Here is a 13,655-nt window from a genome sequence, read left to right as displayed (position 1 = left end):
TGTGTCTGCCCTTATGTTGCCTCCCCTCTCTGTGGCCTCTGCCTCACCTCTTGGACACGAGGACCACTTTTCTCCTAACATGCCCTATCTGGGGCCACAGTGAGAGTGTAGGTTACCGAAGAGACTGTTAGAAGAATTGTTACAGTATCAAAACAGTTTTACTGAAAATAAGGTCTGTGGTTCTATGAGATAATCTTCATCAGCTAATGTCACTTTCTGTGAATTCTTAAGCACTTATTTAAAAAAAAAAACACACAAAGTCTTCATAATTAATAAAGGCCGTGTTAACTGACTGATATTAGCTCAAAGAACAAAACGTATAAGATCTAAACCTGTGTTAATCTCAAACCTTATTTTCGCCATTTATCCCAAACTATTCTTTCCCTGTTAATTTTCCCCATAGGAAAGGCTGAACGAACCAGAGGTAACTAATTTCCGGGTTTTAGGACTACAAGCTGGCATGCTCTATTACGCACATTAAATTGTTTAATTCTTTTTAATAATGAAAATCATTTCAAAAAATATATTTTTTGCATTGGACTGTGTGAAGAAACCTTTGCTGCCAATGTGAGAATGCATTTTATAATATAATAATAATATATGCCATTTAGAATTTATATAAACTGCTTGATATATTTATTACATTCTTAAAATCCTGAGAGCTCAATATATGTGGGAAAAATCTTATTATAATCCTTTCTGATTTTATGCTTCAGTGCATTCAATATGTTGGAGAAATGTTATCATGTTTTTTGTTGCTATACGATATACTACTGGAACCCATCAGCAATGTATGTTCACCCACGACTGCGTGGCCATGTAAAAAGTGTGTCAGTGGGTTACATTGGGCTTGTTCATTTTGCTTGGTCCGGTGCCCGAGGAGAGGAGTCTTTCTTAATTTTAGACCATTCCATTGGTCTTTAAGCGAAATCGTCAGGACCCGGGGATCCGGGCCATGCAAAACGAACTTGCCCATTGACACCAGCGCTAAACTAGGGAAGGAGGAGCCGCTGTGATGGGTCACATGGTAGCATAGCAGTTTGAGTAGAGAGTTCTAATCGAAACAGTCATCCAACGAATCTCTCTGGCAGAGGATAACTTTATACTCTTTGCTATCGTTTCCTTCAAGAAAATACCTATTTTTATGTTATAGCTATAGGCTTAGGCCTATCTTTAGCCTACAGAAAAAACATCAGACGGACAGCTTTTTGGAGCGCTCTGCGGAAAGAAAAAGAAACGGAATTCCGATCGTTCGATTCATTCTGAAGCGACAAAATTGGCTACAATCTTTGGTTTCATTCGGGGCGTTCTTTTAAACAAAACGAATACATTTGAATTTATGTGAATAGTTTTGACAGATGGTTGTCGTCAAATATCACGGTGCGAAATCAGTCTGATTGGCAACAGTAGCTGTTGCACTATAGATGTAATCTGCGGAACGAGTAGGCCTAAATGCGTTTGCCGACTATTTTCTGAATGCTTCAATTCATTGATCTGTAGTATCAACCAGCGACAGAAAAAGTTGCTGAAAACAAGCTAACACGTCATCAGACTTCCAGGTTGCAAGGGGATTTCATTCAGAGGACATTCCATGTCTACAAATGCAGGTAAATTCATTTTATGCTCAATACATTTATAAATATGTATTTGACAGGCCTGTAGCATATTTTAGTGTCTACACAATAACTGTTTGTAACATTGCATCTTGATAGTGTGTTTAATGAGTTTTTTGTAACCTAGATGAATGTTACAACTTCAAGTCTACTTGTCAGTATCCTGATTTTAAAGGGTTGCGTGATGTTCTGAATCAAAACATAAGCAAATGGTTTGCAATAACCTGCTCATTAATGTCCGATCTTTCTTACTGTAATCAGCCTTAATTCAAACTGGGTTAAAGTGGGTTAGGAGTGCCAGTGTGTGTGTTATTTCAGAATCAACAGGCTGGGACAGTGTTGCAGGTCCCTTTTCTCACATGGACTGGTCGCTAGCCATGTGCGACTCTGTATACGCTCTCTCTGATTGGTTGAGGAGCGCTGTGACGTATAAACGTCTGTCTTTTAACGCTCCCCTTGCGCCCTTTGGTTGGTGAAGAAGCGCTGTGACGTAAACATAGCATAATTCTGCCAAAGATCCTGCCCTGCGAGCTGGTGTGGATACACGTGAAACTGCATGCAGTTATAGGGTTGCAGGAATGTAAACTGACCCAGTTTTCATAGTTTGTTGGTGATGATGAATGAGGAGGTTTTGATATAGTGATTGGCCAACAGTTGCATATAGTTTACATATTGTTATTTTGACGCGTCAAGTATCTTTTTGACATGCAAAGACCCAAACGGCGGTCCATAGTTTTCTACCACTGGGTATTTCGAGAATGCCTGTTCCACGTGGGGGTGGGTTCCAAAAAGGAACGTCATCAGTGAGTCAAGTAAATTATAGTTGATCATTAGGCCAATAATTTCACAACCTAATCATCTATCATCATCTTCTTCTTTTAAAAATCCACCTCTTTAAAAACAAGTCTCTCAATGTTGCCGCCTGCAAAAGACCACCCTCTGCCCCCAGCTGTGCTCTGGACACCATATGTGAACTGATTGCCCCCCGTCTATCTTCAGAGCTCGTGCTGCTTTGTGACCTAAACTGGGACATGCTTAACACCCCAGCCATCCTACAATCTAAGCTTGATGCCCTCAATCTCACACAAATTATTAATGAAACCACCAGGTACAACCCCAAATCCGTAAACACGGGCACCCTCATAGATATCATCCTAACCAACTTGCCCTCTAAATACACCTCTGCTGTTTTCAACCAAGATCATTGTCTGCATCCGTAATGGGTCAGCGGTCAAACGACCTCCACTCATCACTGTCAAACACTCCCTGAAACACTTCAGCGAGCAGGCCTTTCTAATCGGCCTGGCCCGGGTATCCTGGAAGGATATTGACCTCATCCCTTCAGTAGAGGATGCCTGGTTATTTAAAAAAATGCCTTCATCACCATCTTAAATAAGCATGCCCCATTCAAGAAATGTAGAACCAGGAACAGATATAGTCCTTGGTTCTCTCCAGACCTGACTGCCCTTAACCAACACAAAAACATCCTGCGGCGTTCTGCATTAGCATCGAACAGCCCCCGTGATATGCAACTTCTCAGGGAAGTTAGAAACCAATATACACAGGCAGTTGGAAAAGCCAAGGCTAGCTTTTTCACGCAAAAATTTGCTTCCTGCAACACAAACTCAAAAAAGTTCTGGGACACTGTAAAGTCCTTGGAGAATAAGAGCACCTCCTCCCAGCTGCCCACTGCACTGAGGATAGGAAACTGTCACCACCGATAAATCCACTATAATTGAGAATTTCAATAAGCATTTCTCTACGGCTGGCCATGCTTTCCACCTGGCTACCCCTACCCCGTTCAACAGCACTGCACCCCCCACAGCAACTCGCCCAAGCCTTCCCCATTTCTCCTTCTCCCAAATCCAGTCTGATGATGTTCTGAAAGAGCTGCAAAATCTGGACCCCTACAAATTAGTCGGGCTAGACAATCTGGACCCTTTCTTTCTAAAATTATCTGCCGAAATTGTTGCAACCCCTATTACTAGCCTGTTCAACCTCTTTCGTGTCGTCTGAGATTCCCAAAGATTGGAAAGCAGCTGCGGTCATCCCCCTCTTCAAAGGGGGGGACACTCTAGACCCAAACTGTTACAGACCTATATCTATCCTACCCTGCCTCTCTCAAGTCTTCGAAAGCCAAGTCAACAAATAGATTACCGACCATTTCGAATCCCACCGCACCTTCTCTGCTATGCAATCTGATTTCAGAGCTGGTCATGGGTGCACCTTAGCCACGCTCAAGGTCCTAAACGATATCTTAACCGCCATCGATAAGAAACAGTACTGTGCAGCCTTGGCCAGGTCAAGGCTGCACAGTTCAAGGCTGCACAGTTGACCTGGCCAAGGCTTTCGACTCTGTCAGTCACCACATCCTCATTGGCAGACTCAACAGCCTTGGTACCCTCCAGACGAGCTTCAATGCCATACAACTCTCCTTCCGTGGCCTCCAACTGCTCTTAAATACAAGTAAAACTAAATGCATGCTCTTCAACCGATTGCTGCCTGCACCTGCCCGCCCGTCCAGCATCACTACTCTTGAAATGTAAATTCCAAGTGCAAATTAGTTATTGATTTAATTAAACAGTTTTAAATGGCATTTGATATATTATGTATTTCTATCAAGTCAAAACTGGAATTTTTCCTCAAAACAAAGGTTGTAAAGGTATGCTAGACATTTATAGAATAAATAATACATCGTTTTATGTTTCTGTGACAAACGGTGAATTAGTTATTGATTTTTAAATTTTTAAATGGCTTTTGGCAAATGTCCGAATGTGTTAATATATAACCAAATTGACCTCGTTTGTTGAAAATAGGGCAGTTGTGCCTTTTGAGATTGTTTTAGAATTTTGCCTAAACTTCTTCTGTAATGCAATTCGATCAACAAGGAACATGCAGACAACCAACTCATGAACACATCACATTAGGTTATACTTCCATTAGACCACATGACATTTGGCAGGCATTAATCGCAATCCGTCAATGTTGGCCCTGCCCTTTGATTGAATGATGATGAGCTTCCATCTTGAGCCTTGTGTGAGTTCAAACAAGTCAAATGTTATTGGTCACATACACATGGTTAGCAGATGTTATTGCGAGTGTAGCGAAATGCTTGTGCTTCTAGTTCTGACAGTGTAGCAATATCTAACAATTGCAGTGTAGCCAGGCTATTCTCCACACTCCCTGCTGACAATATGTAACAGGAGCATTATCTAACCAGAATGGAGGGAGAGAAACCAGGTCAGCCTGACCTGTAAAAAAGGGGAATAAAAAAACAAGGCTGTCTGACTGGGCGGGTGCTCGGCCTCTCTTCCTGGCTCCGAGCTACTAGCACCAGGGAATTATGGGTAGGCACTAGGCTACGAATATAAAACAGCCTCTTTATGCTATGGTCCAATCAAGATCAGATTTGGTTTCCATAGGAGAAACATGTGACATCAGTGTCACTTGATTGCTACATGTGAATCAGGGAAACTGAGTGCTTGTAAACCGGATGCTGTTAATGGTAGTTTGGAGTGGGGCGGTTCTGATAGTTGTATTGAATAGGGGCAGCAGTATTTTATAGGTGGAATAATTCAATGCTAAAAAGAGATTTGGACTGTACAATTTCCAGATCCTTCAGTCTGCAAAAATGTTCAGAAACAACATTTTATTCAAATTCCTTTCAAACACTCACTCTATTTATAAGGTAATGTAAATGCATTGTTCTTTGTGTAACTTGAACCTCCGCTACCCCAGTAGGCAACCCTATCCATAGAGATTTAATTCTGTCAAACTATTAGCCTAATCGTCATGTCTCTCTCTCTCTCTCCACTAGGGGGTGTAATAGCCTACATCAGCTCCTCTAGCCCTGAGTCATGTCATAGTGACTCAAATGACTGCAGCTACAACTCCTCCTCTCTGACACACAACTCCTCCCACAGCTGTCGCCAGGGCAACGTGGTGAACAAGCCCCTGAACATGGCAGGCCTCACCCTCCCGCTGGCCCACACTATCGCGAAGACCGGACGCTCGGCTTCCACTGCAAAATGCAACATTACTAGTGAGTGGTTTCTCTGCTGTGTAATAACTTGAATGTCTATTCAATTACTATTTGCTTACATCATTTGTGGATGAATACGGTCTATTTAATTTTTTTGAGGTATTTCCTCAGTGGGTGCTGATGAGATGTTTTTGCAGAAATCAACGGCCTGGTGCTGCTGTGTAAGGTGTGCGGAGACATTGCATCTGGATTCCACTATGGGGTCCATGCCTGTGAGGGCTGCAAGGTGAGAACACACACACACACACACGCCTAATCAATGTTGCATCATGTTGTTCCTCAATATCATAGTTACGTGAGAGAGAGGGCGTGGTGACATAATGGTATGGTAGCCTAACTGGGTCAAATCATCACAGCAGCCATCCTCATCGAACCCATACAGCTTTAAGTAGTTCTGCCTTATTTTTATCCACAGCCTCTAACTCTTTCCTCTCTTAATGACCTAGTTCTGCTGTCAGAGCACTGGGACAAGCAAAAGTCTCCCTGCCACCCCCTCCTCTAGAGGATCTAGATACTTTTTCTAACCTGTCTAGAATACAACCAAATTATGATAAATGCAATATTACGTATTGGATCATAAAAAAATACAGTTTTTACATTACTGTGTAGTTTACGAATAAAATGGTCTGATGGTGAAGTGGATATACTCGGTATTCATATCCAGAAGGAAAAAAAAGGATCTTGCTACAATACATTTTAATATAATTTTTTCTTTTTACCTTTATTTAACTAGGCATGTCAGTTTAGAACACATTCGTATTTTCAATGACGGCCTAGGAACAGTGGGTTAACTGCCTTGTTCAGGGCAGAACGACAGATTTTTACCTTGTCAGCTCGGGGATTCAATCTAGCAACCTTTCGGTTACTAATCTGACGCTCTAACCACTAGGCTACCCTGCCGCCCCAAGTTAGCAAAAATAGATAAGATCTTGCCACCATGGAAAGGAAAATACCTGTTTATTTGTGAAAAAATCACCCTTATTAACTCTTTAGTCATATCCCAGTTTACCTATTTGCTTATGGCCTTACCTACACCTAGAGAATTGTTTTTCCAATTATATGAGGAAAATATATTCCATTTGATTTGTAACAGCAAGCCAGACTAAATTAAACTGGCCTATTTATGTAATGAATATGAATTCGGAGGGCAGAAATTATTAAAGCATTAGACCTCTCACTAAAGGCTTCAGTCATACAGAAGTTATACTTTAATCCGAACTGGTTCTCCAGCAGATTAGTATGAATGGCTCACCCCATGTTCTAGAATGGCCTTTTTCCCTTTATTCAGATTACAACATCTCACTTTCAGTTATTTGAAAATGAAATCATCTCCAAAATATTGCTATTTTTAAAACAAGCCATAGAAAGTTGGTTGAAATTTCTGCCAAAGTCATAAAATGTCTATCTAGTAATTTGTTATGCTAACACGCTAGTAAGAGGTTGCATCAACTTTCGGTAGACAGGCGAAGCACTAGTACGCTCAACTGAAATGATAGTTTGTATACTATATACAGTATACTAAAATTAACTAATAGTATGTAGTACATACTCATTAAGTATGTATTATACAGTATGTTAATATGGGTATTTTAACACAGCTATAGTCAATCGATCAATAATATAATAATACTCTTAGCAAAAATGTTTCTTTAATTTACAATTTGTAGAATAGAAAGGTTCCTAACTTTTGGGAAACAGCACAGTTGAAAAATATATGGCAAATAGAAATCAAAACTGGATGTTCTTCAGAGATAGATGGGAGGGGTTCAGTGGAGCTGAAGGATGGGACTAAAAACAAACAAAAGATAACTATTGTAAAATATACTGTGTCCGTAAAATGTGTATATATAGTATGTATAAGCTGGAAGTAGAAGCCTAAGTGTTGTTTTCCATTAGTTTACTCCAATTAGGTGTGGTAGGGTTTGGGGAAAATATATATAAATTATTTATTTACAAAAAATATACAGTGGGGAGAACAAGTATTTGATACACTGCCGATTTTGCAGGTTTTCCTACTTACAAAGCATGTAGAGGTCTGTAATATTTATCATAGGTACACTTCAACTGTGAGAGACGGAATCTAAAACAAAAATCCAGAAAATCACATTGTATGATTTTTAAGTAATTAATTTGCATTTTATTGCATGACATAAGTATTTGATCACCTACCAACCAGTAAGAATTCTGGCTCTCACAGACCTGTTAGTTTTTCTTTAAGAAGCCCTCCTGTTCTCCACTCATTACCTGTATTAACTGCACCTGTTTTAACTCGTTACCTGTATAAAAGACACCTGTCCACACACTCAATCAAACAGACTCCAACCTCTCCACAATGGCCAAGACCAGAGAGCTATACCTGCAAAATCGGCAGTGTATCAAATACTTGTTCTCCCCACTGTATATGGGGGATTGGAAATGATGCAGACAATTACATTGATGGAAGCCAGAACCAATCTGCAATATTAAAGCTGATCTACCCACTAAAAAAATACATTAACTCCCCTTCTAACTCTAAAGCCCAGAGGCGTCATGCACCCTAATACACTCTGTTTTAGGGGGCTCATTTTTCTATGGCCAAATTTGATATCAAATATTTCATAAAAATAATATCAGCATACAAATGGACAAAGTGCAAAACCCCTCAACACGGATGTAACTCTAGAAAAAGGCCCAGTTATAAAACATTTCTGAAAACTCTGACTCACCAGTCTGTCTGTCTCTAGGGTTTCTTCCGTCGGAGCATCCAGCAGAACATCCAGTATAAGAAATGTCTGAAGAACGAGAGCTGTGCCATCATGAGGATCAACAGGAACCGCTGCCAGCAGTGTCGCTTCAAGAAGTGTCTACTGGTCGGCATGTCCAAGGACTGTATGTTTCTATTACCTTATATAACTACATCCCCTCTCCAGTTACAATAATACATGGTGTATTACCGTTATTGTGGGTTGTCATGGGTTACATAATTGAGAAAGAAGTAGATGAAGAAAAGAGTCGGTTTGTTAGATTTCAAACAGGGATTTACAGTATTTGATAATCCGTAGACAAACATATATTTTGGCAAGGACACTTTCTAAATGTTCTCTCCTCCTTAGCTGTGCGTTTCGGCCGCATCCCAAAGCGTGAGAAGCAGCGCATGCTGCTAGAGATGCAGAGTGCCGTGAACAACATGATGAACAACAGCCAGTTCCACTGCAACACACCCTTCCCCTTGGCCAATCAGCTTCAGTCGCCAGCCTGCCCCGTGGAGCCCCGCCCCCAATATGTTGATTCTGGCCTAGGCTCCGTCCCCTCCTCCTCCACCTCTCCCGCCGCTTCCCCCGGGTCCAACCAATCTGAGGAGACCAGCTCTGACCGCGAGCCTGCGATCGCCAATAATAAAAGCCCCAGCCCTAACTCCGTGTCTCCGTCGAGTGCTTCAGACTGCGGGTCAGAGGAGGTGATTGGCTCGGTGACCCGGGCCCACCAGGAGACCTTCATGTACAACCAGGAGCAAGGTAGCCCCTCCCCCCAGGCCTACCCCCTGCTGACCTCCCCGGGGGCAGTGCAACATGTCAGTGACACTGGAAAGAGGATAGACGAGAGGAACCGGAACCAGCAGGAGGCCGGGAACCAGCAGAACCAGAACCAGCAAAATGACCTGGCCTCATTCAAAGCCACTCAGGCTCATTACCAGGCTCAGGAGAGGCCCACCAACACTGGGCCTCAGGGCCCTGACAGCCACCATCGCCAGGAGGACCACACCACCAGCCGCAGCGAGAACCGCTGCCCTTACAGCAGAGACAGACTGCCCACCAGCTCCCCTAGTGGCCACTGCCCATCCTACGCCCACCATGGCCTGAGAGGAGGCAACAACAGCACTAGCCAGGCCACCTCCAATTCCCATGGAGGATTCAGTGGACTACTGTGGAACAGGGGCAACAGGATGCATCTGGTGAGTCCAAGATAGACAGATGGAGAAAGAGTGTATGATATATTATAGTTAATTTAATATACATGTTATGATTTGTCATATAATATAATGATCGACTACATTTCTATAACACTTTATTCTCAAAGCACTTGACAAAGCAGTGTTGATGCATTTGGCATCAAATAAATAATAATTGAAGTCTAAGAGTCGATCCCTGTGGAACACCACAGTTGATCTCTAGAGGGCGTGTTCACACCTTTAGATTGGGTTAACATAACACATTGTATTTGGGGTACTCGCCTTATCTACCATTTAATAAGTATGTGAATGATATGTCGTGTGTGCCTCCTCCTAACCCAAGTCCTTCTTTCCCTTCATCTCTCTCTGGCCTCAGCTGTGTCCCATGAACACGTCTCCCCATGTGAACCCCCATAAGTCAGGCCATGGGATCTGGGAGGAGTTCAGCCACAGTTTCACCCCAGCCGTCAGGGAGGTGGTGGAATTTGCCAAGCGGATCCCAGGCTTCAGAGACCTCTCACAACATGACCAGGTCAGCCTGCTCAAGGCTGGTACCTTTGAGGTAAAGACCACTCTCAGAACACTCACTTATATTAACCTCTTATTGTATTCTCTTCTCTACCCCTTATCCATTGTCTCACGTGTATGTGAATGAAAACAGTAGAAAAACCGAACCAATAAGGCTATCATTGAAATGCAGTTGATCCACCCAGACTTACCTAGTGTCTGCTGTCACTTCACCCAGACTTACCCAGCGTCTGCAGTCACTTCACCCAGACTTACCCAGCGTCTGCAGTCACTTCACCCAGACTTACCCAGTGTCTGCAGTCACTTCACCCAGACTTACCCAGCGTCTGCAGTCACTTCACCCAGACTTACCCAGCGTCTGCAGTCACTTCACCCAGACTTACCCAGCGTCTGCAGTCACTTCACCCAGACTTACCCAGCGTCTGCAGTCACTTCACCCAGACTTACCCAGCGTCTGCAGTCACTTCACCCAGACTTACCCAGCGTCTGCAGTCACTTCACCCAGACTTACCCAGCGTCTGCAGTCACTTCACCTAGACTTACCCAGCGTCTGCAGTCACTTCACCCAGACTTACCCAGCGTCTGCAGTCACTTCACCCAGACTTACCCAGCGTCTGCAGTCACTTCACCCAGACTTACCCAGCGTCTGCAGTCACTTCACCCAGACTTACCCAGCGTCTGCAGTCACTTCACCCAGACCTACCTAGCGTCTGCAGTCACTTCACCCAGACTTACCCAGCGTCTGCAGTCACTTCACCCAGACTTACCCAGCGTCTGCAGTCACTTCACCCAGACTTACCCAGCGTCTGCAGTCACTTCACCCAGACTTACCCAGCGTCTGCAGTCACTTCACCCAGACTTACCCAGCGTCTGCAGTCACTTCACCCAGACTTACCCAGCGTCTGCAGTCACTTCACCCAGACTTACCCAGCGTCTGCAGTCACTTCACCCAGACTTACCTAGCGTCTGCTGTCACTTCACCCAGACTTACCCAGCGTCTGCAGTCACTTCACCCAGACCTACCTAGCGTCTGCTGTCACTTCACCCAGACCTACCTAGCGTCTGCAGTCACTTCACCCAGACCTACCCAGCGTCTGCAGTCACTTCACCCAGACTTACCCAGCGTCTGCAGTCACTTCACCCAGACTTACCTAGCGTCTGCAGTCACTTCACCCAGACTTACCCAGCGTCTGCAGTCACTTCACCCAGACTTACCCAGCGTCTGCAGTCACTTCACCCAGACTTACCCAGCGTCTGCAGTCACTTCACCCAGACTTACCCAGCGTCTGCAGTCACTTCACCCAGACTTACCCAGCGTCTGCAGTCACTTCACCCAGACTTACCCAGCGTCTGCAGTCACTTCACCCAGACTTACCCAGCGTCTGCAGTCATTTCACCCAGACTTACCCCAGTCACTTCACCCAGACTTACCCAGCGTCTGCAGTCACTTCACCCAGACTTACCCCAGTCACTTCACCCAGACTTACCCCAGTCACTTCACCCAGACTTACCCAGTGTCTGCTGTCACTTCACCAGGTGCTAGTGGTCCGCTTTGCGTCCCTGTTTGACGTGAAAGACCGCACAGTGACGTTTCTGGGTGGTAACAAGTACAGCGTGGAGACGTTACAAGCCATGGGCGCCGGCGACTTCCTGACCTCCATGATGGACTTCAGTGACAAGCTGATGGGGCTCGGCCTCAGCGAGGAGGAAATGAGCCTGTTCACCGCTGTTGTCCTCATCTCTGCCGGTAGGCTCACGAACTGTGACCTTGTGACCCCACTCACAGGATTTGCACTTCCTGTCCCTTTATATAGACTTTCTTATAGGTCCCATAGAAACTGACTTAATACTGTGAGTTGTTATGGTATTGTAGGGCTTCCTACCAAGAGAGTAGTGTAGCTATCTATGTTTGTTGTGTTGGAAAGCATGCATTGTATTATAGTGAGTGTTTCCTTACTTACATCTTCTATCCATATCAGTTGGTCGAGCTTCATGTCATAGAGACATACAGGAAGCATGGTGATCAGAAAAAAGTATAGGAACCAAGTCTAACGTTCTACTGTGGTTTTTGTGTTCTAGATCGCTCAGGGATTGAGAACGTAAACTCTGTGGAGGCTCTTCAGGAGACTCTGATCCGGCACCTGAGGGGCCTCCTCACTAAGAACCACCCTAACGAGTCGGCCATATTCACCAAGCTGCTCTTCAGACTGCCCGACCTCAGCTCCCTCAATAACATGCACTCTGAGCAGCTGCTGGCCTTCAAGGTCCATCCCTAGACCAGAACTAAGGTCAGAACCTGGGGTGTATTCATTAGGCACCAAATGGAAGAACATTTACTGAAATGGGGAGGTACTACCAATAAGAAATGCTTGTCGTTGTTGTCGTCCCACCCCCCATTGCAAAACCTTTTGCTAAGGTGTACCCTAATGAATATGACCATGGACACTGGGCCTGAGGCCTGTGGCTGTAGACCACAAAGCCCATTTATCCACCCACCCTGACACACCTCGACCAGCTACCCCAATGAACTATGAACCCTGACCTCCCAAGAGTACCCTCTTATTCTGCCACTCACTTCACGTGATCTTTTTCCTTCACAAACAAGTTGAACTAGTGGGCTAATGTGTCACGGTTACAGGGCAGGGAGGGGAAAAGCTTAAGACTTAAAAGTTATCGTACTGTGAGGCTAAAAGGCCTTTATTGTTGAAGTAATAACCATGAACGCAAACGTTCAGACGCAAGCAGAAGATGGATGTGTAATGTTTCTTTGTCTTGTTTCTGTGTGTGCAGGACATGTTTGCGACTGTACAACCCTTCTTAGAGAATAACCTTTTATTAACATTGTGTAGATGTGCATTTTTGCATCGTTTGTGCAATATGATATGTGACTGACTATTTAGACTTTTTGTTTAGCTTTTCTACAGCAGGCTCCCCAACCCTGTTCCCGAAGAGCTAACCTCCTGTAGGTTTTAACTCCACCGCTGTTCCCGAAGAGCTAACCTCCTGTAGGTTTTAACTCCAACACTGTTCCCGAAGAGCTAACCTCCTGTAGGTTTTAACTCCACCGCTGTTCCCGGAGAGATGCTCTCCTGTAGGTATTTATTTTTTAATTAATTGAATCTTTATTTAACTAGTCAAGTCAGTTAAGAACAAATTCTTATTTACAATGACGGCCTACACCGGCCAAACCCGGACGACGCTGGGCCAATTGTGCGCCGCCCTATGGGACTCCCAATCTCGGCCGGTTGTGATATAGCCTGGAGTCGATCCAGTGAGATGCAGTGCCTTAGACCGCTGCGCCACTCCAACCCTGTTCCCGGAGAGATACCCTCCTGTTGTTTTCACTCCAACCCTCTTCCCGGAGAGATACCCTCCTGTAGGTTTTCACTCCAACCCTGTTCCCGGAGAGATACCCTCCTGTAGGTTTTCACTCCAACCCTGTTCCCGGAGAGATACCCTCCTGTAGGTTTTCACTCCAACCCTGTTCCCGGAGAGATACCCTCCTGTAGGTTTTCACACCAACCCTTGTCTAGCACACTTGATT

General features: G+C 44.4%; 1 protein-coding gene across 2 annotated transcripts; it reads left to right on the top strand.

The window, feature by feature from the left end:
- The first annotated feature begins 1,008 nt into the window (after positions 1–1,008).
- LOC115175689 (nuclear receptor subfamily 1 group D member 2-like) lies at positions 1,009–12,952 on the top strand. 2 transcript variants are annotated; one of them, XM_029735128.1, is made up of 8 exons: positions 1,009–1,607; positions 5,537–5,655; positions 5,793–5,881; positions 8,379–8,523; positions 8,748–9,586; positions 9,960–10,145; positions 11,648–11,858; positions 12,191–12,952. In XM_029735128.1, the coding sequence occupies exons 2-8, from the start codon at positions 5,574–5,576 to the stop codon at positions 12,385–12,387; spliced, it is 1,749 nt and encodes a 582-aa protein (XP_029590988.1). In that variant the 5' UTR covers positions 1,009–1,607; positions 5,537–5,573; the 3' UTR covers positions 12,388–12,952. The 2 variants fall into 2 exon arrangements, with proteins under 2 accessions (XP_029590988.1, XP_029590987.1); XM_029735127.1 differs by having other exon boundaries at positions 5,431–5,655.
- The last annotated feature ends 703 nt before the right edge of the window (positions 12,953–13,655 follow it).

The sequence above is a fragment of the Salmo trutta genome, chromosome 36 (genome assembly GCF_901001165.1).
Source record: "Salmo trutta chromosome 36, fSalTru1.1, whole genome shotgun sequence".
NCBI classification, from domain to species: Eukaryota; Metazoa; Chordata; class Actinopteri; order Salmoniformes; family Salmonidae; genus Salmo; species Salmo trutta.
This window is presented reverse-complemented; position numbering and strand designations above follow the sequence as displayed.

Excerpts from the sequence above, each read along its gene's own strand:
- LOC115175689 (XM_029735127.1), top strand. Across the intron at positions 5,656-5,792 it reads TGCAAAATGCAACATTACTA|AAATCAACGGCCTGGTGCTG; the intron begins GTGAGTGGTTTC and ends ATGTTTTTGCAG. Across the intron at positions 10,146-11,647 it reads TCAAGGCTGGTACCTTTGAG|GTGCTAGTGGTCCGCTTTGC; the intron begins GTAAAGACCACT and ends TCACTTCACCAG.